This window comes from Cicer arietinum, chromosome 5 (assembly GCF_000331145.2).
Source record: "Cicer arietinum cultivar CDC Frontier isolate Library 1 chromosome 5, Cicar.CDCFrontier_v2.0, whole genome shotgun sequence".
Taxonomy (NCBI): domain Eukaryota; kingdom Viridiplantae; phylum Streptophyta; class Magnoliopsida; order Fabales; family Fabaceae; genus Cicer; species Cicer arietinum.
The window spans coordinates 63,922,115-63,948,706 of NC_021164.2; the positions used below are offsets into that span (position 1 = coordinate 63,922,115).

Below are 26,592 nucleotides of genomic sequence, written 5' to 3' on the forward strand. Positions count from 1 at the left end.
TCCTTGAGTTATACATTATATTTACCTTACATATAATTCTAGTTAGACGTAGTTTTTAAAGTTTTGGATTTTTGAGAATTTTACATTTAGGATTTTCTAAATAAACAATAGGGGTTAGAGATAAATGTGACCATTGGAGATAAAACAATTATTTAAAAAAGAACATGAAAAATAAATTTTTAATTTTTATTTGGCTTAATTGTAGTTTTGGTCCCCTATTTTAGCTGAATCACGAAAGTAGTCTCCCCATTTTGTTTCTTCTAAGTTTTGGTCCCTCAAACATGATTTTGGTCCAAAACTTGATGAAATTTCATTTTTTAAAGCCGTACTACACCATTTATGAGCATAAATTTTAGGTACAATTGTTGCATATAAGATATTGAGACATGATGTGACTTAAATAAATACAAATAAAATAAAATTTCATCAAATTTTCGACCATAATTATATTTGAAAGACTAAAACTAAGGAAAAATAAAACGTGATGACTACTTTTATAATTCAGATAAAATAGAAAACTAAAAGTGCAATTAAACCTTTTTATTTTTACGTCAATCTCATTTATGCTATGTAGAAGTTTTTTAAAATTATATAATCAGCTGTTTTTTAAAATTATACGTTAACATGAATAATATGTGACCATAATGACCATAATGGTAAGATGTATATGATCGATGTGAAACAAATTAAAAGGTTAAATAACTATTTCGCAAATTTAGTAACTAAAAGTATATGGATTATTATAAATTGAAGAACGAAGTTACATTCAGTTTCCAATAAAACTTGTTTTGTCGGTGACCAAAACATGAACTTAATAGAAGGAAGAGTGGGTGCTAATTTGACAGTACGATTGATACTATTTAAAACGGCTCAAATTGTACGATTTATTGGTGCAAATTATGAACAATACATTAACTCCAATTTTCCGATTTCGTGAACTACCAAATTGAAGCTGACGGCAAGTTCTGAAACCATGCTGTCCTCCCTGTAACTAAAAAAGTTAGCCAACATCTTTTTGTTCATTAATGCAAATGCCCCATGTTAATTTCATTGCAAAGATCTCGGGAATGAGACCCACCACACTTACTCAACTCTGTCAGTCAAATTGCATGAGCAATGAGCCAATGACCAATGCTCTTTCAATTGCATTCATGTTTGCTTCACCCTTTTTTACTACTCACACCCCTTCAATTTTATGACCCATCTCCCATCTCTCTCTCTCACTGCTTCAGCTTTTTCCAATTCCCACTTCTCTACCACATCAACCGTACCAAAATCCAAACTCCCAACCAACCAAAACTAATCCCAAAGCTCCCCAAAAGTTCTGCTCTGTCATTTTCCCCTACAATTACACACTCCTCAACTTCTTCACCAAAACTATTCTGCTTCCACAAACACGCACGCACTGTAGGAATGGCCACCTTTGTGGTTCTTATTCTTCTTTTACTTTTCTCACCCCCTTCTGTTCAATCTCAACTACTACAAAATCCAAAAATAAACCCATTGGATCTCAAAGCTCTTCTTTCCATAAAAAACACTCTCACTGAACTCTCATCCTCCAACTCCTTCTTCTCCACCTGGAACTTCACCGCACCAAATCCCTGCTCTTCATTCTCCGGCGTTACCTGCTCCAATATCAACCGAGTCACCATTCTCTCACTCGGCACCGACACACTCCCACTCGCCGGCTCACTCCCCCGATCCATCTCCCAACTCACTGAGTTAACCCAACTCATTCTCTCCCCTGGAATCGTCACAGGATCCATCCCTCCCCAACTCGCCCAACTCACCAAACTCCGAGTCATCTCATTGCCTAATAACCGCTTCACCGGCTCCATACCCTCTACGTTCTCCTCTCTTACGAATCTCCACACTCTCGACCTCAGTCACAACCAACTCACCGGGTCAATCCCGCCGAGTCTTACCGAGTTACCGCAACTCAGAATCCTTATCCTTGCTTCCAATTCCGTCACTGGCTCGTTACCGGAAAACGTTTCCTCTCCTTTAATTCATTTGGATTTGAAGAACAATCAACTCACGGGACCGTTACCAACGTCAATCCCGTCATCTCTCCGTTATCTCTCGTTGTCGCAGAATCGAATGTGGGGTCCACTTACCAACGGGTTAGAGTCGCTTTCAGAATTGGTGTTTCTCGACCTCAGCATGAACCAATTTTTTGGGCCTATACCAGCCCAACTTTTCTTTAGGCCCACGCTCTCTTCACTCTTGTTACAACGGAACAATCTTTCTGGTGGGCTTCCGCAAAGGCCTAATGATAAAGAACCGTCGATTGGATCCTCATCGTACGGTCAAGGATCAATAGTCGATTTAAGCCATAACTCACTTAGCGGGGAACTGTCCACGGTGTTTGATGGAGTTGAGAGCTTATTTTTGAATAATAACCGTTTGATGGGGAGGGTTCCTGAGGAGTATGTTAAGGGCGTGTGTCGCGGTAGCACCAGAACATTGTACCTTCAGCACAACTACTTCACGGGGATACCGCTGGAAGAAGGAACGGTGATGCCTGATACGGTGTCGTTGTGTTTATCATATAACTGCATGGAGCCGCCGGCGACGCTGATGACTTGTCCAGCGAGTGCCGGTGATCAGTTGTCCAGGCCAGCGGCGCAGTGTTCCGTTTTTAACATTGGCACTTATAGAGGTTAATTGGATTGGGGATATTATTGTATTAACAATAACATTGGAGGATTTATTTGATAATGTAAGGTGTAATTTGATGTAGAGAAAAGTGATTCCGCTATGAAACGAGTAATGTTTTTTTACTGCTGGTTATGTGTTAAGTACAATTTATGCATAGAGACAAATAGACCTTACAAATTTACTTGCAACTCATAATTGCAAATCCATAATCAGGAATGCAATTTAAAACCCGTACCGTCAGTAGATGATGGATAGAAGAAAGAGTAAAAACCAAAGATATCCGTGGCCCGTGGGTAATAAAGACAAAATCTTTTTATTTTATTTTAAAAAATTAATTAAATTTAAATATTAAAAAAATAGTATAATTATATCGCAGTATATTATTTAACATTTAAAATATTTTTATAAATATAACAAAATATTTAAATTAATAATAAATTCTTAAATATAGTTTGATAATTAAATTTTAAAATATATATATATATATATATATATATATATATATATATATCACATAATATAGTAAAAAGTCGCATATTAAATGTTTGAACATATTTGGTGATTATTCATTTTGAAAATATTGCACCAAAAATAAATCTCTTAAAAAAATACCAGTAAACAATTTGTAACAAATTAGTCAAAATAGTTCCACTTTGTTTGAACTTTCATAAAGCTATATTCATTTTGAATTTATTTGACTCATGTTTCTTTATGCTTGCCGATACTCCTCATTGAAAAAGATTATATTCCTCGTTCTTGACTCACTCTTTTATACTAACTTGATCAACTCTTCTACTTACTTGACATATTGGGTGCATGTACAAGTTTAAATACTTCAATGGCTTTTCTTCTTAAATTTTATGTTTAAAATTATAAATTTATAAATTATTAGACCCTAATAGTTGAATATGCATAAAAAATAGTGGACCTTATTTTATCTTTATACCAAAATTAGAACTTTAAACAAATATTATATTTTACTTAATTTTTCTACTTTTGTTATTCATTGGTCCTAAAGTTTGTGAATAAAAATAAAAAATTCAGATTACTTTCCATAAGAATGTTTTTGACTAGTAAAGTAATAAAAACTGATTATTAGGATGGGCTTGGCCCATAAGTAGCAATTGAAGCGAGCCCAATTGAAGTAAATGTCCAATGCCATTTGTTGAATGCTCATACTACCAACGCATTTCTGATTCTCGATCTCTCTCTCTCTATAAATTTTAAAATATATATATATATATATATATATATATATATATATATATCACATAATATAGTAAAAAGTCGCATATTAAATGTTTGAACATATTTGGTGATTATTCATTTTGAAAATATTGCACCAAAAATAAATCTCTTAAAAAAATACCAGTAAACAATTTGTAACAAATTAGTCAAAATAGTTCCACTTTGTTTGAACTTTCATAAAGCTATATTCATTTTGAATTTATTTGACTCATGTTTCTTTATGCTTGCCGATACTCCTCATTGAAAAAGATTATATTCCTCGTTCTTGACTCACTCTTTTATACTAACTTGATCAACTCTTCTACTTACTTGACATATTGGGTGCATGTACAAGTTTAAATACTTCAATGGCTTTTCTTCTTAAATTTTATGTTTAAAATTATAAATTTATAAATTATTAGACCCTAATAGTTGAATATGCATAAAAAATAGTGGACCTTATTTTATCTTTATACCAAAATTAGAACTTTAAACAAATATTATATTTTACTTAATTTTTCTACTTTTGTTATTCATTGGTCCTAAAGTTTGTGAATAAAAATAAAAAATTCAGATTACTTTCCATAAGAATGTTTTTGACTAGTAAAGTAATAAAAACTGATTATTAGGATGGGCTTGGCCCATAAGTAGCAATTGAAGCGAGCCCAATTGAAGTAAATGTCCAATGCCATTTGTTGAATGCTCATACTACCAACGCATTTCTGATTCTCGATCTCTCTCTCTCTATCTGCTTCCTCCCACCCAAAAACTACATTCATCTTTGGCGTTGCGTTCAGTTGAGTTGGGATCGATCTATCTCTTTCTCCCTTCTCTTCCTTCCAATTCTTCACCAAAATCCCATGGTCAGTCTTTCTCCCGTTCTCTCAAATTACTCATGTTAAGGGTGAAACGACGCCGTTCCCCGGATCTAATGTTTATTTCGGTGTCGGTGCACACGTTTTACTGCTCTTTCGGCTTTTTATTTTCCTTGAACTTCGGATCCACGTGGCTCTGTTAGTCGAGATTTTGGTTGATTGAATTTGTTTGTCTGGTTAATTTTCATTTTGTTATTATCATACTTGATAGTTTTTGTTGTTAATGTTGCCGGTAGTGATTCTGATATTGTGCAATGTAAGTAGAACACTGTAATTTTGTTTATTGATCTGCTTACGGTTTTTGCTTAGCTGATCTCTTTTCTTCTTATTTCACTTTTGCTTTACGACAAATGGATCTGATTTGGTACACTTTCAGGGTTTTGTTTTTTTATGCAATTAGTCAAATTTGTCCCTATAAATGCTTAGTCATTCGGTTTACCCTTTGAATGATGAAAACAATGCTAGATGTCTGTCAATTTAGTTATTGAATGTGGATTTCAGGGTTAAATTAGTCTCCAAGGTATTGACAAAATAAGACTTTAAGCATATATTTAATTGATTAGGAAGTAATGTGAAGGATTCTGTATAGTCTCATTAAAACCGGCCCATCCAGTTGAACCCATTTGACTGTGTACCAGGACCATGGCCAGTCCATTCATGTGTTTGGATCATTCATGTCATCCGACAAGTGATTACGTCATCCCCCGCTACGTTTGTACAAAAAAGCCTACCAATACTACTAAGCCACTTTAATTTCGAGAACATATGGGAATCATTTATATATATATATACATATACATACCAAGTCATGTTGTTCAACCTGTTCCCCATTTAATTAGTTCCCTGACAAAGTCTATGACCAGTATGAGTTTAATAGCATTGATGTTGTACTTTGAGAGATTAATTTCATTATATATTTACCTTTTTAATAAAACTGGCTTTGGCATTTAATGTCAATTAAAACTTTTATGGAGATTTGGTATTGAGTGCATTACTGTTCAGGGTATACGCATTTTGTTTCTTCCTGTTATACAATCATGTTAGTCCTTAAAACTCTAACGGTACAACATTGTTCATATTGGTTCATATTAGTCCATTAATAAAACAAAATGTGCTAAAGGTCCCTGAATGGCATTTTGTCCATCTAGTTAGTTGTCATAATACCAAATATGAAGACTGATTTGTTTGAAAAAACAGTCAATAACGGGCTTTGAAGACTAATATGACCAACTGTATATATTTGAAGGGCGAATTTGATTATTAACGTTTCTTTTCTCTATTGCTTAAAAACTGCTACGGCCTCTGACATTGAAATGTTTGCTCTTATGTAGATTTAAAATCACAGTCGGAATTTGCTTAGATTCACAGAAAACTTTCCAGCATTTTCTGTTGTCTTGCGTTAAAAGAAATGGAATTAACAACTGTGAGAAAATCCTTCACCTACTGGGTGTTCCTTTCTGTCATTGTCTTTGCTCAAGTTAGCAATGGTTTTTATCTTCCGGGAAGCTATATGCATACCTACTCCAATGGAGAATTCATAAATGCCAAAGTCAATTCGTTGACTTCTATTGAAACCGAGCTTCCCTTCAGTTACTACAGCCTCCCTTACTGCCAGCCGCCTGGTGGGATAAAGAAAAGTGCTGAGAATCTTGGAGAACTTCTTATGGGAGATCAGATTGATAACTCACCCTACCGATTTCGAATGAATGTAAATGAGACTGTCTACCTCTGTACAACATCACCATTGAATGAGCACGAGGTAAAGCTACTCAAACAACGAACTCGTGATCTGTATCAAGTGAATATGATCCTTGACAACTTGCCAGTTATGAGATATACTAGCCAAAATGGGGTTAAAATCCAGTGGACAGGGTTCCCTGTTGGGTACACTCCACCTGATGGCAGTGCAGATTACATCATTAACCACCTGAAGTTCACTGTATTGGTTCATGAATACGAAGGGAGAGGGGTTGAAATTATTGGGACTGGGGAGGAAGGTTTGGGCATTATTACTGAAGCTGACAAGAAGAAGGCATCTGGGTATGAAATAGTTGGTTTTCATGTTGTCCCTTGTAGTATTAAATATGACCCTGAAGTAATGGCAAAGCACAAAATGTTTGATAGTATCTCTACTGTAAGCTGCCCAAACGAGCTTGACAAGTATCAGGTAATAAAAGAGCGAGAAAGAATATCATTCACATATGAAGTTGAATTTGTGAAAAGTGATATAAGATGGCCATCGCGTTGGGATGCTTATTTGAAGATGGAGGGTTCCCGAGTTCATTGGTTCTCGATCCTAAATTCACTGATGGTTATTTTTTTCCTAGCTGGTATTGTTTTTGTCATTTTCTTAAGAACTGTAAGAAGGGATTTGACAAGGTATGAGGAATTGGACAAAGAGGCACAAGCTCAGATGAACGAGGAGCTTTCTGGGTGGAAACTTGTTGTGGGTGATGTATTTAGGGAGCCTGATTGCTCAAAGCTTCTTTGTGTAATGGTTGGAGATGGGGTTCAGATTCTTGGAATGGCTGCTGTTACTATTGTCTTTGCAGCACTTGGTTTCATGTCTCCAGCATCCCGAGGAATGCTGCTAACAGGAATGATCATTTTATATCTTATCCTGGGAATTGCTGCTGGCTATGTCAGCGTACGTCTTTGGAGGACCATGAAGGGAACAACAGAAGGGTGGAGATCAATATCTTGGTCCGCTGCATGTTTTTTTCCTGGAATTGCTTTCATTATCCTTACAGTACTCAATTTTATTCTATGGAACAGCAACAGTACTGGCGCCATACCCATTTCCTTGTATTTTGAGCTGTTCTTCCTCTGGTTCTGTATTTCAGTACCTCTGACCCTCATTGGAGGATTTATGGGAACAAAAGCAGAGCCAATTGAATATCCTGTACGGACCAATCAGATTCCAAGGGAAATTCCTGCACGGAAATATCCATCGTGGCTTCTTGTTCTTGGTGCTGGAACCCTTCCATTTGGAACCCTCTTCATTGAGCTTTTCTTTATCCTTTCCAGTATCTGGCTTGGGAGGTTCTATTACGTGTTTGGTTTCCTGTTGGTTGTTCTTCTATTGCTGATTGTTGTTTGTGCTGAGGTGTCGGTGGTCCTCACATACATGCATCTGTGTGTGGAAGATTGGCGGTGGTGGTGGAAGGCATTCTATGCTTCAGGTTCTGTTGCTCTTTATGTCTTCTTGTACTCCATTAACTATTTGGTTTTCGACCTGCAGAGTTTGAGCGGACCTGTCTCAGCTACCCTTTACCTTGGCTATTCATTAATCATGGCAATTGCAATCATGTTGTCGACCGGTACCATTGGCTTTCTTATGTCCTTCTACTTTGTCCATTACTTGTTCTCATCAGTGAAGATCGATTGAGATTCTCACTCTTATCTCTCATTACCCAAGTAAAAGATCAATCAATATAACTTCTGCTGAGTTATTTTTGTAGCTTGATTACATCGCAGAATATAGTGGGGCAACTGATGCTAGTAATCGATTGATTTTATACTGCTATGTGATCTGCAGTCTGTTCCTCATCTACCTGTTTAAGCTCATTATGTTTCAAGTACTCTAGTTTAACTAAGTTTCTTAGGAAATTGTAATTGCTCGGTCTGTCTTAAATCTCGTTTCAATATATAGAAAAATGTTAGATGGGTACTTTCAGATTTCATTGTGATGTTCATTATGTTTGTGGGTGTTCAATTTTTATATCTTCTATGCGTTCAAGGATAGGGAAGAAGACTAGTATTACACTTTCTATGAGGATTTTATTTATACCTATTGTCCACAAGCCACAATTTTGGCTTTGTAATGTACTGTTTATTTTTATATTATTTTATAGCTGGATGCTTGTAGATTTTAGTTAATAATATTATTCTAGATATGGAAAATATTGAAAAAGGGGAGCCTTTGCACAATAGATGGATGCTTGCTGCTATGTAAGGTCACGGGTTAATGTAAGGCTACCTACTAATAGATTCAAATTTCCCTATATCCTATTCCTACTATGGTGGAATCTCTAAGGTACAGGGTTGGAAAATATAATTAGCTGTCCTATTAACGGTGAGGGATTCCTCAAGCAATTCAGTAAATATTTGTCAAAATTGAGTTTTAGTATTATTATTGAAAAGATTCCATTGGATGCTTTAAATAGCCTCCCCTTCCTCAGTACATTTCATTGAAATAAGATTTTATAATGCTGATGTATTATTCCCTCTAAAGGAAAGAAGAAGAAAAACAAATGAATTTGTTTTGAAAGCATCCCTCCTCGAACAGATATCCCTTTTACTTTTAGTACACTTAAAAAAGATGAAGACAATGAATTTGGCCTTTTGTATATTATGATTCTGATTCTTTTGCAAGAATATGTTTCCATTCTTATATGTGGAAATGGATTGCAATAAATAACCTTATTTTCTCCCCCTTTCCAATGAAATAATTGAGTTATGTTATTTTAAGGAATAAAGGCGCAGTGTGATATTTTTAAGCCAGAACTAAATTGCTTCTCGCAGTGTGATCTTAGTGATTTGTACCTAAACCCTCAATGATGAAATACAATACCCTGTGGCAGGCAATTATTGTATGACATGAAGGGGCAAAATGGTCAAGTTGTCATTTGTCCCCGTTGATGGATGCAAATCCTTTACATTTGTATGGGGAAATATGAAATAAATTTCATTGACAAAATCTTACCATAAACATTGATATTTGTATTGGAGATCTTACAGCCACGCGTGATAAGAAAATATATAGAGCCAGTTAGATTTGGAATAAAATAATTTGCTCTTGCTCTTGCTCGTCTTCATTTATCATTCAAATTATTTTTGTTTCCTCGTACAAATTAAATTTAAGGATGAGATTACAAAACTTACTTTTAAATTTATAACAAAAACTGTTCTAAGTTTTTAAATTTATAACAAAAACTGTTCGTGAGAGTAAGAATACATCATCTGTGTACGTGGTTTACATTTGTTTAATAGGAGATAAATAGACAAATTATATGAAATTTGGTTAGCGTGTATTTGAACTATAAAATAAAAGAAATAATTGAATTTTTAGTCAGAAGGAGAAATCAGTGGACGAACTAATTAAGCGAGTTAAAATTCTTTTTTGGTGGTGAACTGGTGGCTTAAGGTGAGGTTCAAAAGTTGTGTTTGAGTTGAATCAGTGTGAACTAACTTATTAGAGGTTCTTGACTTTTGTTCTAGGGTGAGGGTTCGTTTTAGTTTTTGCAAGAATGTTTGTAATGGTTATGTTTTGTACTTTGGTGTTGGATTTAAGATTCACTTGGTTGAGGTTGTAATTTGTGGTTTGCTTTGTTGGCATCTCTTGTGCTAACTTAGCTGGTTGATATATTCTTTTTGACTTTATTTTTTTAAATGCAGTAAAGTGAGCAAAAAGAAAAATAGACTTTGTTTATAGTTTTATAATTTAAAATTTTAATTTATATAGACTAAATTATGACATGTGTGACGAGACACTTACCATAACATATCACCCCCATAAATTATTTATCTATTACATGTAACTCTCACCCCATCTCCATTGAAATTACCAATTACCATTTTTTATTATGTATAAAATACTAAAAAAAGTTACCATTCTATTCTTCACTCACCCTTTCGAAAATTACAAAATCTATTTAATCGTTCGAAAAGTTCAAACTTTTGAAATATAAAAAAGTGAGTTTTGTTGAAACTTTTGATAAACACGAAACTTTCAAAATTTAATTTTTCAGAAATTTGTACAATTTCGAAACTTTTGATAAATGTGAAAGTTTCGAAATGTAATTTTCCAAGATTTTATGAAAGTTTCGAAACTTTTGAGAGATTTGAAACTTTCGAAATGCGTTTTTCTAAAATTCATCAAAATTTTTAAATTTTTTGATGAATTTGAAATCTTCGAAACACAAATCTTCGAAACTTTCAAGCTCACTAAATGGAGCTACCAAATCGATGGCCCTACGTACAAGCTCAGCCGCTCTACGGTCTTATACCGATGATGGACCATCATGTACAGAAGATGATGGATTATGTGCAACAACAGTAGATGGACTCGAAGGTGCATCAACAATAGGTAGAGGGAGGATCAAAGGATGAGAAACATTTATGTACCATGCATAGTAGTCTGCAGTAACCTCTCCAGGAAAAGTCGCTACAGGATATAGACTTCGAAAGACCTCTACTGATGATTTCATAGTAGTCTGCCATTCTCAATCTATATTGTTCAGCACCCGAGGAATGTCACGCGAAATGCACTGAATACGACTAAACTGTCGAAGACATCGTTCCGATAGAAATGGGACTAAGACTCCACCACATTGAAGGTATCTAGAGAACATCGAAATCGATACAAGTGGAGGATGAGCTCGATCATCGTCATATGGTGTAAACACTACATCCTCAAGCAACAAAACATTAAGTCTCTGATGATATGTCATCAATCCGCCTTCAACATGTTTTGCAGTCCACCTACATGCTCTTGGAAGATGTGCAGACTCAAGGACATCCTCCTCCATCTGTGCAGGCTTAGTAGGCTCATCGACATCATCCTAGACAATTTGCTTCATTTCGTCGTCTGTTTGATGCTGTTGGTAGAATTTTCTCTGTTCCATCACCACTATCACCTTTCATGTTGCGAATAATTTGACCAAATGCACCTCTCATTCTAGGTACTGCAATATATCAACAAATCAATAATAATAAAAAAATGGGAAAAAAATTCATTTCAGAACTTTCGTATTGTTCCCAAATTTCTGAAACTGAATTCGGAAGTTTAATTGAAGGCCAAACTTCTGAACCTATTTCGAAACTTTCTATAAATTCCAAAGTTTCAAAACATTTAAAACATTCGAATACTTCATGTTTTTGAAATTCATATTTCGAAAGTTTCAGATTGTTATAAAGTTTCGAAGGTTTTTGCATTCAAAAGTTTGGAAAAAAAATGCATTCCGAAAATTTCATGTTCATAGAAACTTTTGAACATTTGGAAAAATATGGTTTCGAAATTTTCAAGTTTTCGAAGGGGGTCTTACTTTTGTGTTTCAAAGATTTCAAATGTTCGAAGGTTTGTAAATTTGTAATTTGGACAATTGAAAGTTTCGAATGAAATGAGTGAAAAAAAAGGAAGATAATTTTTTTAGAAGTTTTTATGGATATCAACAGGGAGAAAATAATATTTTCAACAGAGGGATACACGGTACAATTCTCAATTATTAAATCACCCAACTAATAAACATATCAATTTAATTAATGTTAATTGATACAAGTGTCTATTACTTTTAGAGTTAAAATTGAATATTTAATAATTTATAATTGATTCATATTAATCCTAAAATGACAATCTTTTTAAATGTAAATTTACAGGGTAATAATATTAATCTTTTAAAAATAAATCAATATATGTTTAAAGAGTGTAAATAAAAATGATAGTAAGATTTATGTGCACTGAAGTGAGATATGTATGGTTTGTCTCGTTGTGTGTAAAAGCAGATTTTCAAAGATCCTCCTTCACCCATTATCATTTTCTAATCTATCTAATATAATTTAAGAAAGAAAAGAACGGTCCAAATTGCAAATCGTTTTGGAAAAAACCAAAGACACCTCTATTCTGCATGGGATGACACTGCTTCATATATACATAATACATTCACGTGACCCCACCGCAATTTGCAGTGTCCTTTCCCTAAGCCTTGAACACCGTCCACACCCCTCAACTCCGTGAAATTCTTTATTTCTAAAGATAAACCATATAACAGTAATTAGTCTCACTCTTTTCCAACACAAAATAAAATTAATTCATTTTTATGTTATGTAATCCATTCTTTTTATTATTACATGAATTTAGTTAAAATTTAGACTCCAAGAAGTATACAATTCAAATTTAACTGTTTTGAATATTAGATACTAGGCACAATCTGCACGTCAAACTATAAATTGGACTCCCACACAAATAAACATCGGTAAATAAGTTATAATTTCATAAATCAACTTTTTTATTTTATTTATTATGAGCTTAATAGAAATGGTATTTCATATTGTACCCCTGAGTTGATAAAAAAAAGAAGTTCTAAGGACAATAATTATTATGTTATGATGTAGCATACTCTTAAGACAAACAATAAGATTGTTGTTGTGTTACTTTTTTTTTATGCAATATAATTACTACTTTTTATTTATTTATTATAATATGCTTAATATTACTATAGCATAATGATGCTATATTAAATATAGATTTATCAATTGTAAAGTAAACAACTCATTTTAGAAAATAAAATAAATAATATTAATTATTGATTATTAAATAAATATTTATAATTTTATGTATATATAATTAATTATATATTAATTATTGATACACTTATTTTATTAATTTTTCACTTTAGATGAACCAAATCCTTTAAAATATATATAATAAGACATATGTTAATAATTTAACGGGATAACTTTTTATCTTAGAAGTTATGTTTTTAACAATTCAAAACTTCAAATATTATTATTTAATAAAAAATTTATACTTATAATATTTTAAAGTGTAGATAAAAACACATGTTAGCATTAATCAAAATATAATTAAGCTATTAGTAAACTTTTTGTGTAAACATTGATTTCCATTAAATAATTGGAATTCTAAAATCAATTTGAGTTTCAACCACTAAAATAGTCTATTAATTGTATAAAAAAATAGTGTATTAAAGGTGCATTAAAGGTGTCTTATTTTAGTGTTTGTAGATTATAACGGTAATTAAACTCATATTTTGCTTTAACTATATAAGTTAAAAGTATCTTGATAAAAAAAGTGAAAAATATGACATTATAAATAATAATGAATAATAATAAATAAACAATAAGTAACAGTGGAACTCCAGACCACAAATTCATTTCTATGTTTGTCTTTGCATTACAGTACTTGTCTGTCTGTGTGTGTGAACTGTGAGTTGAGTGAGAGAACAGACACAACACAATACAGAGCACCAAAAGCCATGGCATCAATGGCTGCGATCGGTGTTCTCAAAGTACCACCATCCTCTTCTTCTTCTTCATCATCATCATCATCCAAAGCCATTATTGCACGCAACCTCTCATTCACTTCATCACAGGTTTGTGGTGATAAGATTGGCACATTTTCAAGAAGGGGAAGAGGAAGCTATGTCGGCAACCCCATCATTGTTTCTCCCAAAGCTGTTTCTGATTCCAAAAACGCCCAAACTTGTCTTGATCCAGATGCTAGCCGAGTGAGTTGACTTTACCTTCTTTCTTTTGCTTTGTGAGTTTGACTCTTGTTGATTAGAGCATAATGAGAGATATGGAAAAAATGGTGTCTGTGAAATGAGCAAAAATTCAATCTTTTGTTTGTTTCCTCAATATTTTGTCAATTGGGCATGCATAATTTGAGTTTGTTGATAATGGGTTCTGTTGATTATTGTTTTGTGTTTTTGGGTTTCCAAGGTAGGTCAGATTGGGAAATGAGGAGTTTCTATATTTGGTTCTGACTCAATTTTTATGCTTTTTTAAATTAAATATATTTGGTTGAGTTTACCTCATATGATTGATAATGCAAAGTTTAAATCAAGGAATTACTTGTAGTATCACACTAATGTACAATGATCAAAACTCAAACTTCCTTGTTTCCTCATTGTTTTTGCAGTTGAGTGATGAGTGTGCATAGTTGGTGTTTTTGGAGCTTGTTTCCTCATTGTTTTTACTATCACACTAGTGTACAATTGTTTTTAGAGTTTTTTATTCTCACAATGTTGTCATGTTGTTGGTAAACTAGTGGAATTTCATGCTAGACCATATGGAAGGAGGGTTATTACATGGCAAATGTTAACTCTGTAATTTTATTTAGGCATTTGATAGGATCAGTTATGAATGAAATGTTAATGTAATGTTTCTTTGGTGATATTGTTCAGAGTGTACTTGGCATTATACTTGGAGGTGGTGCCGGGACGCGTCTTTATCCACTGACCAAGAAACGGGCGAAACCAGCTGTTCCTCTTGGAGCAAACTATAGGCTGATTGATATTCCTGTAAGCAACTGCCTAAACAGCAACGTATCAAAGATATATGTCCTCACACAATTCAATTCAGCATCCTTGAATAGGCATTTGTCTCGTGCTTATGCAAGCAACATGGGTGGCTACAAAAATGAAGGTTTCGTCGAGGTTCTTGCTGCACAGCAAAGTCCTGAGAATCCAAATTGGTTCCAGGTAATTAAGACAACCTTATGTATGTATTCTATTGTTCCTGTATATTGCTATGATCACTTCTTGATGGCCTCTATCAGGAATCCTTACAGTTAAATTTTAATGAATTTGCTTTCGTTGTTTCAGGGGACCGCAGATGCGGTGAGGCAATATTTATGGCTTTTCGAGGAGCACAATGTTTTGGAATACTTAGTTCTGGCTGGTGACCATCTGTATCGAATGGATTACGAGAGATTTATACAAGCACACAGGGAAAGTGATGCTGATATTACTGTTGCTGCATTGCCAATGGATGAATTGCGTGCCACTGCATTCGGTCTAATGAAGATCGATGAAGAGGGGCGTATAATCGAATTTGCTGAGAAGCCAAAAGGAGAACAGTTGAAAGCTATGAAAGTGAGCCTATATAATATACCTTTTCTTTATGTTATTTGTTCTTTAGTATATATCTGGTTACAAAGTTCTGCTATGACTTTTCTGTATTAGGTTGATACTACTATTTTGGGTCTTGATGAAGAGAGAGCGAAGGAAATGCCTTACATTGCTAGCATGGGTATATATGTCGTCAGCAAACATGTGATGTTAGATCTGCTCCGTGAGAAGTTTCCTGGTGCAAACGACTTCGGGAGTGAAGTTATTCCTGGTGCAACCAACATTGGAATGAGAGTAAGAATTCCTTCTACCGGTTCAATATGAAGAAAACATTCTTGTTAGTAACATTTTTCCAGTCTTTTAGCAATCAGATCATTGGCGTATTTGTGAATCTATGCAGGTGCAAGCTTATTTATATGATGGATACTGGGAAGACATTGGTACGATAGAGGCTTTCTATAATGCAAATCTCGGAATCACCAAAAAGCCAGTGCCAGATTTTAGGTAACTTAATATTGGCTTTTTAGTTATTCATCCTACAGTCAACTGTTTTTTAACCATAATAACTGCTTCATTGAGATGTTTCATGTTTGTTTGGACATTGATCACAGTTTCTATGATCGTTCATCTCCAATCTACACTCAACCTCGGTATTTACCTCCATCTAAGATGCTTGATGCTGATATCACTGATAGTGTTATCGGTGAAGGATGTGTAATTAAGGCAAGCTTTTCAGAACTTTCACATCCCTCTGAATCTCATATTTTTCCTTAGTCCATCACTATGAGCATGAGGCATATTTGTACATTTGTAGCAAAGATATCTAAGAATGAAACTAGTAAATTTATTGAAAAATAACCTTATTTTCAATATTTTGTTCCATAGAACTGCAAAATCCACCATTCTGTGGTTGGACTGCGATCTTGCATATCAGAAGGCGCAATCATTGAGGACACTTTGTTGATGGGAGCAGATTATTATGAGGTAATAACATTGCTAAATAGCCAGCGTATTATTAAGTTAATAGAGATCGATTTTATCTCGATTAGCAGTGCTAACTTCAGTAATGGTCTTCTGATTTTTGTGCTGTAGACGGATGCTGATAGGAGGTTTTTGGCTGCTAAAGGCAGTGTTCCAATTGGTATTGGCAAGAATTCTCATATCAGAAGGGCAATCATTGACAAGAATGCTAGAATTGGAGACAACGTGAAGGTAACTAACTTTTTGATATTATTGTGTTACCTTCAAAATCAATGTAATATATGTTTGTTTTTTCAACTGGAAATCATAGATTGCGGTTTCTATTCGCAGATCATTAACAGTGACAATGTGCAAGAAGCTGCAAGGGAAACTGAAGGTTATTTCATAAAAAGTGGGATTGTCACAGTAATCAAAGATGCATTGATTCCAAGTGGAACTGTCATCTAAAGTCTTCTCAACGGTTTCCTCTTGCTGGTTTTGCAACAACTCATTTTCACTGCTGGAAGGTGTTGCAAGAGCAGTTCTGCTTCCACATTGGTTTTCTGGTGCATTTTATATTTGGTTGGTTAGTAAATAGAGTAGAGGAAGGACCCTTTTCTGTAGTCACGATGTAAATTTAATTATTCAGTCAAATAAATGTTTCTTTAGTATGCAGTGTCTGTGATGCATGTTCTTTTGCAATTCATCAAAGGGATGGAATATGATGGACGAAAAACAATGGAATGAAATACAATAACAGCCATGGACATTATCTTCTGCTTTAAGTCATTTGCCTCTAGACCCCACCCCCACTTTATTTTATTTTTTGTTATTTTATCAAATTTCAACTCCATATTAACTCACTTATATAAACCTTTTGTTAAGTAGAGGGAGGGAGGAAGAGAATGGGTAAGTTAATCATATTAAGTTGTTTTTCCCTTAACTGACAGACGGAGTAAAAACTTAATTTTATGAACCCAGTTAATATAATTTTATGTTTTGGTCAAAGAAAGAAAACTATCGAAAATGACTTTCGTTTTTGTTAAAAAAAAGATTGTATTTTCATTACAAATATACGTGCTTTCATTCTTCACATTGAAAAGTATGTTATCGATTTCCACATTGAAGAGTATGTTTTCAATTTCCACATTGAAAAACCATGAATTAAATATTTCAAAATATATAGGAACAGCAAACATTTTAAAAATAGGAAGATAAAAACATAAACTTTCAATAAACAAAATAACACATTAGACCCAAAGAATTTACACCATGTGTAACTAGATACAGATGTTTCCATAAAGATTACTAGTTGTTGAGAGAATTTTCGATATCTTATACCACATCAAGTGATGTGTCAACAATTTGGATCATCATTATTAGGTCCAACTTTTACCACTGTCTTTAGCTTTTTTTACACTAAGTGCATCTCAAATGTCTTTAGTTCGAATATTCACCACACCATATGACTTCAAAGTCGTTGGTGATTTAATTTTCTGGACGAGGTTTTATAGTTACTATAATATCCCAACTTCACAATTCTTCATACATTAGATGTATATTTAAGAACTCTAGGAGAGGTAAATTAAAATTACCTTGCACAAAATTATTGGAGGCAAGCAATTATATACAATACATAGATAGAACTCTTTACAAAACATGGATAAGTCATCAAGTTTCATTAACAACTCCTATCGTTCCTCCACTTTTTGCAATAATGTAATCAAAACCCCCCCGCTGGCTGTTACTGTAAAGAAACTCAGGTTTTCACAAGCTCTAGTTTCCTGTGTTGCAAAACAGTTATTATTTAAAATAATCTAAAAGGAGTTCATAGTCATCGAAATCACAATATTGTGGCTGCATTTCTGCAAATTTTGTTGGAGCATGCGCTTTGAATATAACCAGTTCACAAGCTGAAAAATGTGCATGTTCCTCTCGAACAAAATGATTGCATACACGACTGTCATGAAATTTCAGTCTTATTTTCACAAAATCCTTTACATGGAATCATTAAAAAGGTACTCTGCAACAATCCTAAAATGATTATTTCAAAGAATAGTGATTTCTTTACAATGCAGGAAAAGGTGTCGAATTGAGTTAATTTCGTTTGTAAAGCAAACATCAGGATAGAGGGTCTTATCTTACTTTAAATCTATAGTAACTACAAGCCATTAGTGTTAGTTCTGTTAACAAGACAAACAAATATCCTATTTGGTCGTGTATGGTGGACACTATGTGCAAACGAGAGCAAAAGTGTAAAAGACATGAGAATATCAAGGTGGATGAATTGTTACATAAGAAAAAGATAAGATTATAAATAATGCATCTGAAGTAAAGTTGGAACAGCACCTATTAAGAAGAGATGAAAACATTTGCCTGAAACCTTTTTTTAAGAATTCCTTAATATGTTTGTTTATTCGTGAAATTTCCTTTAAAGCTACTTCATAGCAGAAAACCCAAAGTTTCAAGAGCATACAATACAATATAGAACAAGAAACAATGGAATATAACCTAAAAATTCACTTATTATAAGTATTGATTATAACTTGGTGATTTTACCTTCCTTGGAGGTCATGTTCCTCCATTTATCCTTGAGATCAACAGGAGTGCGAGTATTATCAAACACACGACAACCAAATTCTAAAATTTTTCTCCAAGGGATATTCTGATTTCCCGTTGAGAACTTCAACACTCCTTCCTGCAATGCAAAAAACCAAAATTAACACTATTAATTGAGAAATGAAGACCTTGTACAGTTGTAGTATCTAAAAGAAATATTATATACCTTGACCAATTGAAAACATTCAATAATTGATCATATCTGTTTTACAACTTTAAAGTTCAGAATAATTTCTGAGAAACTTAAAATGTTTACTATTCAAACAAATTCTAAATACAGGGGATGAATGAAAAGAAATATATTACATTGTTTTGGCCCTAATAAAACCAAAAAGCCATACAAACTCGAGTCAGAAGTAGAGGTATTAAATTAGAGCGTGATATCAAATAAGGCATTGCAGTGAGTTCTAGGAAAACAAGACAAGACAATATACAAAAGTAAAACCTTGAGAGTTTTTTCTTCTTCAGCTGTCCAAAACAATCTCCTACGCTTTCCAGTCAGCAGATTCTGATTTTTGCTGCAATAAAAAACAACTGCTTTACATTGCCAACAATACCTTATTCCGCACAATGGCATGGAATGATATAACATCAATATTTTAAAAATTAACTAGCCTATACCATTCAAGTCCACTCAATTCCATCCTAATCCAAACATACATAAGATAAATTAATCCTCCATTAAAATATCAGTTATATCCTTTAAAGTCCTAACGTATCAGACAAATAGATACTGATAATAATTTGAGAAAATAAAGTGATAGAATGTAGTCACATGTATAGACATTGTGTCAAACACTCAACAAGTCTTCATTCGGAAGTAGGTTATATCAGTGTGCACATCACAAATTAAACTAAACTTCAAGAAATCAATAAATGCACGACCAAATTGACTCACTTTTGCTTCTGTAGTTTTAAAGTTCTGGAGCTGGTAACTTCCTCGTCATCCACATCACTGGCACCGCCGGTTTTCTGTTCCCATAACAAGGTTTTTTTCACAGAAACAACCTTGCGTTTAGCATTGGGATAACCTTTCTTCACCGCAATGGAGTTAGAATCCGAATCATTAGTTTCGCTCACGGAACTACTAGTTACAGAAATTTTTCCTTTATCATTTTCATTTTCACGATCACGATCACGATCACGATCAAGATCATGATCATTATTATTGTGTTGTTTTCCCTCCCCAGAATGAGAAACTACCGGGTCATCCCGGTTGGCGTGATCCTGAACCGGTTGAACAGGTTGGTGATCCTTATCCTTACGCAGCGTTTGGTCTTTTTCCAAAAAACTTGAAAGAGCTTTCTTCGCTAGAATAACTTTCTCTCTAAGTTCTCTACTCTTATTCAACGCTCGCTTGTAGGAACAGTAGGGACAGTAGAACTTACCAGAATAATCGAATTTAGGTTCGGAACCGATGCAGGTGACGTGGACAGTAACGGGGCAATCGGTTTGGGCACATACGAGCAATGGTCCTCCGCTTTGGTTGCATGTTATGCAAGTGTTATCGTCGAAGGACTCTACAGGTTCGGTATCGGGGAGTGGAGCGTGCGTGTGGTCGTCGTTGGTGTTGGTGTTGGTGTCGCTGTCGTAGATGGTTGCAATGTTGTCGTCCTGATTAAGGGTTTAGAAGAGGGAGGGAGGGGGTTAAAAGAGAAAACGACGAGTCGTACGTTGAAAGAAAAAGAAAGAGGGAGAGAAATTAAAGGGTATTATAGTAATAGTACCTGGGAGGTAGAGAGTGGAGGAATGGGAGAGATGAGAGGAGACACAGAAGGAGTAGTACTACGCCTGCGGCCACCACAAACGCTTTTCTTTCTCATCGCTCACAACTCCAAAACCCAGAATGAAACACTCTCTCATTTTACTTACTCCGATTATTACTCTCAATTATAAAATAAATTAGTTAATTAATTCATTGTTATTATTAATATAGTCAACTCATTGATTTTTATTTTCAAATTTTTTAAAAGAAATTAAAGGATTTTTTTTTTTTTATCAAAGGAATAAAAATACATTAATTAAAAAGTATTTTACGACTCTAATTATTAAATAAGGATAAATTAGTGGAATTTTACTTATATATTTTGAACCACAAAAAATGATTTTTTTTTTTTTTTTTGCTTATATTAAAAATTGGATAAGTATATTTTTTTGGGTGAAAGGACAAGTTTATTTTTAATTGCTTTAAATTATGAATTACTAATTTAGTTAATGGAATTGTGGTTGCTGGTATCAATTTAGTATCTCAAATTAACAAAATTTTAGAATGACTTTTGAATTTGAAAACTATCAATCATATTTAGTATTTGTTAAATAAATTCAAGTATTGTATGGTTTTTGTTAATATAATTGTTCAATTAATTCAAGTGCTTTTAAGTTTGTTTTTAGAGCAAGAGATAAGTACTTAACTAGGCGATGTTGGCGCCATCCAAGCCACGTGGATAATGAGTTTTGATGAATTCAATTCAATTGAATTCATAACTTCTTCTTCTAGTATCATATATAATCTAGATCTCAACAAATGGCAGATTCCATTATCAAAGAACAAGAAAGTATGATTTGTTAGTTATATTTCTCTTTAACCACATTTGGTTTTTGGATTTCTCCTTCGGACTATTTATCCACATATAAGTTGGTTTGGACTATGGAATCGTGAAAGGTCAGTTTATTCTTTTTGTTTTGATTTCATTTTTCTTCTCTTCTTTTGTTACACTTTCTACAGTTCTTAAATGTGAAACTGATAATAAAAACAATAGTTGATTCAGTTTTAGTTAGTAAAACATTACATGTTGTTAATTAGAGTGACCTAAAAATAAATCATACCTTTAGTAACAATTTAGTTTACGCAATCAGATCAAAAAGTCACAGTTAATATCCAAGACAAAACTCTAACGCATTGATCAAGGTTTTAAATTTCCTACTATATCACGTGATGCGGCTTATGTACTGATGATGTTTTTTTTTAAAACAAAATGGGAGTATTTGCATTTCCTTACTTTATATAATATATATTTTGTCATGTTTTGATTGTTTTTATGCAGGTGTTAGTTTTTATTTATTTGGTAAACATTACTATAGGGACACGTCAAATATTTGAAAACAATATGAAGAGGGCTATCTCGGTATGTCCTAACAATTCCTTGATTGCTCACTTACATGCATTCTATGTTATTGTCTAATTGTAAGGAGATTCGTTACTATAATTTTGTGTTTATAAAGACTTTAAGTATGTTACTCATTTTAGAAATATCCGCCTTTATACACACAATTATAATAACGGAGCAATTCATTTATTTTGAGAAATGAAGATGATTTCTAGTACTTGGTAATACAAATGTTCAAACTATTTACATAGTTAGTAATATCATTATGTTAAGATATGGTTTTGCAGGTAGGGTCCTTAGAGGGAAGAGGTGTCATAGAACTAGAAAACGCAAGCCTACTTAGTCCTTCATTTCCTAGAAAAGATGCACCCTTTGTCAAAGATTCACCAATTGATCATGAGTGTCAGAATTTTTCACAAGATGTAATTAGAAGTAAGGTGCTAAGTAGCATTAAAGTTGTAGTCTTCTCAACCAAGATAAACTTACTCATGCCTTTTGGCCCCCTGGCAATTTTGATTGATAAATTGTTTCATAGTCATGTAAGTTTATTTATTCATTTCATTGCTAACTATTGATACCATTGTAAATCATGTAACTTCTGAGTTCGTTCAATGTGTTTCAGGGTTGGGTCTTTCTTTTCAGCTTATTAGGCATTATACCCTTGGCAGAACGTTTAGGCTATACAACAGAGTAAGTTATTCTAAATTTCATCTATTCAATGAACTTTAAAAGTTAAAGTTTTGCTGGTTAGGCTACAAATTATGGTGTGCTAGAGGAAATATACTATGGTGTAGAAAAAAAAAATTATAATTTGAGATGTACCTGACCTTGACATGAACATACATTATCCTATTGCTAGCTTTGTTTTTACTAAATAAATGCAAGAATAATTTTGTGATGTAAGTTGTGCAACTGTAATAAGATTCTCTTACAAAAATCAATATGCATATACTAACATCTAGACAGGCACTCTTGTGTCCGTCCGTCCACTTTTTTTTTATCGTGCCAATGCTATATTTTGTTGTTTCTTTTTCTCATCCTCTCCTACAGTGTTTTCTTTTTCTACTATTTAGTTCTCTTTCTGGTGGTTTTACCCTTTCTTTATGCAGGGGAGAAGTTAAATTTTTTTTCAAAAAGTTGGGTAGTTTTAAAGGGTAAAAATGGAAAGAAAATAGGCTTTACCAAAATAAGATATTGCTTTTATATGTGTTATAGATATCAAAACCTAATTCTCATCTTTGTTTTAGTGAAGAAGATGAAAAAATGTATATTTATTCTGTTTTTTTATTGTTCTTTTGGTATGCATGTTCTAATAAGAACAATCATGTGATGTCTTATACAACATGTTCAAGTGGAATTTGATAGAAACTTAGTTTAAGAATTTGATTATAATGAAACTTTGGCCCTGCCTTTGATGCAGGCAACTAGCTTTCTTTACTGGACCTGCAGGTAATTCTAGCTTTCCCTTCAATTATTACATCATAATTTTTATAACTTGGTGCTATTCTATTAACTGGAATTCTTTTAAAGTAGCACAAAGATTTTTTTTCTCTCCAATGCCATCTATACTCTACTGAAGGTGGTAAACTGCAACCTGCATTTTTAGTTGTGGTGATACCATCAATGTTTAAAGGCTTTCGCAACAATATCATGATTGCAATTGCAACCACATCTATCACATTTGTCTACATTTCTGTAATATCACATTCACTTAACAAGATGTAATCACAACTGCAGTTTAAGACCTTGTTAAATAAATTAATGCTTTCTTTCAATATGGTCTTATTCTGACCATAGTTGTCACAATTTTTTGAAGATATCTTAGTGTCCTATTCTTAAGTTTTCGCCAATACTTATCAACAGAATAGTTAGCCAGCCTATTTTAATTACTTCATTTCATCTTCAATATGACTTTGCAGTTGGTGGTCTTTTATATGCCACATTTGGAAATGCAACAGAGCTAATTATATCAATTCATGCACTCAAAAGTGGCTTGATTCGTCTAGTTCAACAATCACTACTGGGGTCAATTTTGTCTAACTTGTTGCTAGTGCTTGGATGTGCATTATTTGCTGGTGGATTAGTATTTCATAAGAGAGAACAAGTATTTAACCATGTATGGTTTTGTTCTTTTAAAACAATTTCCCTTTCTCTGAGCTTAGAATATGCTTCATGGCTTGGCTGTGACAAAATATAGCAGAAATTGACCTTAACTGATCATCAGGCAGATGCTGCGGTGGATTTCGGATTATTATTGATGGCGGTAATGGGCCTGTTATTTCCAGCAGTTCTCCACGCTACACACACAGAAATAGAATATGGAAAATCTCAGTTATCTCTTTCAAGATTTACTAGTTGCATTATGCTTGTGGCTTATGCTTCCTATATAGTGTTTCAAGTGAAGAGTCAAAAGAATTTACAAGTTCCAGTTGATGAGGTTAAAGCCTTAACAGTTGTTTTCTTTGTTTACTAAGCAGAAATCGTCAAAACACACACAAACGTAGATGCTTTAGGCCCTATTTGGATAAACAACTTACTTAAGCTCTTATAGCATAAGTGCTTATAAGAATTGAACTACTATTTATTTTGATCTATAATTGTAATTAATAATTTTTAGGACAAGAGTTTCAATGAAGATACTTCAAATGATGCAGAAGTTCCTGAGATCTCTATGTGGGAATCAATGATATGGATTTCAATCTTAACAGGAGGTATATCTATCCTGTCAGAATACTTGGTTAGCACCATAGAGGTAAATTAAATTCTTAAAAATGTTATGTCTTTTCTTTCACGGTCACCTTATTTATTTCTATTCCTCTATAGAGCATACATCTTTTGTTTGATTTAGTTTTCTGTTTTTTTGTTTTCATGTCTTTTAGGTGACAAGTTTTAATTTTTTACTTAATAGTAGTAGCATGTTCTTTGTTAACTTTTTCCTTCTTATTATTTGTGTTCTTATGGCCTGAGTTATTGATATAACATATAAAATATTTTCAGGGGGCATCAAAAGAGTTTCAAATGCCTGTGGCATTTCTTAGTGTTATTCTTCTTCCACTAGTTGGGAATGCTGCAGAGCATGTTGGATCTGTTATGTTTGCTGTCAAAGACAAACTTGTAAGTATTATCCTTAACTAGTGATGACGATGTAATAATTTTAACATATATAACCAGTTTTTTTTTTAATAAATTTAAGGGTAAGTTTTGTGTTCTCGTCCTTCAAAATTAAAATGGGATAAATTTAATTTGCTTGAGGAAAAAAGTAATTTGAATGATAAATGAAAATGAACAAGAGCAGGAGTATAATTTTCCTCTGCATCTAATTGGCTGCGTAGGACATATCGCTGGGCGTGGCTGTAGGATCTTCAATACAAATATCAATGTTTGTGGTAAGATTTTTAACTTTGTCAATGAAATTTATTTCATATTTTCCATGGCTTGTTATAGTTTTTCATAGTGTTCAGTCTATTTAGTTATTAATCATTTCTAATGAAGCTGATGTAAACACAAATGTGATTCAGCTAATAGAACCGTTGTGGAATGGAATAAAACTGAATATTTTCAGAGATACAGATTAAAGATTTTAGTTAGAGTGACATTGAGAAAGGGTCACAAAGTGATCGAGTAACATTGTACTAAATACTAATCATGTTATTCTAAATTCATGGTTATTATTAATGCATTCACTGCAGATTCCACTTTGTGTTGTGGTTGGATGGATGATTGAATGCCCTATGGACTTGAATTTTCAGCCTTTTGAGACAACTTCACTTTTCATGTCAGTTATCATAGTTGCCTTCATGTTGCACGTAAGTCAGTTACTGAACTAAATTCCTTCTCCTTGATTTGTCAAATATACTATAAATGAAATTGTACTAATTTCTTTTTTGTCTTTTAGTAATGAAATTTGTACCTATTCGTGCATTGATTTGATCTTTACTTGATGACTTTGTTTCAAAATGTAGAATGGAACTTCGAACTACTTCAAAGGGATGGTGCTCATTCTTTGCTATTTGATAGTTTCTGCAAGTTTTTATGAACATATTGATCCCATGTCAATTGGTTAGTTATGAAAATGAAACCCTTAATCCATATTAATTAGAATTTAGAACAAGTGAATAAATTCAAGTATATATTGTCTTTATAAAGCTAAATGTATAGTATTTCATTACTCACTCCTAATCTGATTTTTTTCAGAAGATAATCCCTCAATTGCTGGTCCGTAAGAGTTAGTGACATTAAGGTTTCTGTTGTTTTTTAGCTCCCCTTTCTGAAACCAAGGATTGCACTTTTGACTTGGGGAATAAAATATGTATATCTAATGGAGGAAATAATGACACAAATTAAGAAGCTCTTGTATATTGTTACAGCTTACTCATTTTAAATCTTTGACTTGATCCAACTTAAGGCTATTTTACACCATTTAGTCTCCAGTTCATTCTTTCTATTACATAAATTTTCTATTTGTTTACATCTTTTGCACCATTTGTTTATTTATATATTCTTTTCATTATGAATATAGGGTTTCTATGTATTACTTCTAATATTGGAAATCAA

General features: G+C 33.3%; 5 protein-coding genes across 10 annotated transcripts; 4 read left to right on the forward strand and 1 right to left on the reverse strand.

Annotated features, from left to right (window-relative positions):
• Positions 1–897: 897 nt before the first annotated feature.
• On the forward strand, positions 898–2,783 carry LOC101493330 (uncharacterized). Its single transcript, XM_004502036.4, has one exon. It carries the CDS (start codon positions 1,132–1,134, stop codon positions 2,665–2,667), a length of 1,536 nt encoding a protein of 511 aa, XP_004502093.1. The 5' UTR covers positions 898–1,131; the 3' UTR covers positions 2,668–2,783.
• A 1,807-nt stretch (positions 2,784–4,590) lies between these two features.
• Positions 4,591–8,630, forward strand: LOC101493652 (transmembrane 9 superfamily member 12). Its single transcript, XM_004502037.4, has 2 exons — positions 4,591–4,751; positions 6,095–8,630. Exon 2 carries the CDS (start codon positions 6,172–6,174, stop codon positions 8,149–8,151), a length of 1,980 nt encoding a protein of 659 aa, XP_004502094.1. The 5' UTR covers positions 4,591–4,751; positions 6,095–6,171; the 3' UTR covers positions 8,152–8,630.
• A 5,104-nt stretch (positions 8,631–13,734) lies between these two features.
• Positions 13,735–17,095, forward strand: LOC101493964 (glucose-1-phosphate adenylyltransferase small subunit 2, chloroplastic-like). Its single transcript, NM_001279184.1, is given in 9 exon segments — positions 13,735–14,008; positions 14,687–14,983; positions 15,107–15,376; positions 15,467–15,646; positions 15,753–15,856; positions 15,964–16,075; positions 16,238–16,336; positions 16,445–16,564; positions 16,664–17,095. Coding segments are annotated over 9 exon segments (1,551 nt in total). The 5' UTR covers positions 13,735–13,756; the 3' UTR covers positions 16,781–17,095.
• A 776-nt stretch (positions 17,096–17,871) lies between these two features.
• Positions 17,872–20,818, reverse strand: LOC101494287 (uncharacterized). Of its 3 annotated transcripts, XM_027334252.2 has the most exons (6): positions 20,659–20,818; positions 20,320–20,545; positions 19,830–20,241; positions 19,377–19,449; positions 18,872–19,010; positions 17,872–18,096 (listed from the first exon to the last, which is right to left on the reverse strand). In XM_027334252.2, exons 1-6 carry the CDS (start codon positions 20,752–20,754, stop codon positions 18,089–18,091), a joined length of 954 nt encoding a protein of 317 aa, XP_027190053.1. In that variant the 5' UTR covers positions 20,755–20,818; the 3' UTR covers positions 17,872–18,088. The 3 variants fall into 3 exon arrangements, 2 of the variants coding, with proteins under 2 accessions (XP_027190053.1, XP_004502097.1); XR_012163088.1 differs by having other exon boundaries at positions 19,377–19,465; positions 19,830–20,545; XM_004502040.4 differs by having other exon boundaries at positions 19,830–20,545.
• Positions 20,819–21,097: 279 nt separating this feature from the next.
• LOC101495019 (vacuolar cation/proton exchanger 5-like) lies at positions 21,098–26,506 on the forward strand. 4 transcript variants are annotated; one of them, XM_073369026.1, is made up of 13 exons: positions 21,098–21,593; positions 21,976–22,056; positions 22,326–22,577; positions 22,661–22,728; positions 23,459–23,487; positions 23,958–24,154; positions 24,263–24,301; positions 24,656–24,790; positions 25,036–25,152; positions 25,371–25,424; positions 25,728–25,844; positions 26,001–26,097; positions 26,233–26,506. In XM_073369026.1, the coding sequence occupies exons 2-13, from the start codon at positions 22,039–22,041 to the stop codon at positions 26,259–26,261; spliced, it is 1,152 nt and encodes a 383-aa protein (XP_073225127.1). In that variant the 5' UTR covers positions 21,098–21,593; positions 21,976–22,038; the 3' UTR covers positions 26,262–26,506. The 4 variants fall into 4 exon arrangements, with proteins under 4 accessions (XP_073225127.1, XP_027190655.1, XP_004502099.1 ...); XM_027334854.2 differs by having other exon boundaries at positions 21,101–21,593; positions 22,312–22,577; positions 24,263–24,475; XM_004502042.4 differs by having other exon boundaries at positions 21,101–21,593; positions 24,263–24,475.
• The last annotated feature ends 86 nt before the right edge of the window (positions 26,507–26,592 follow it).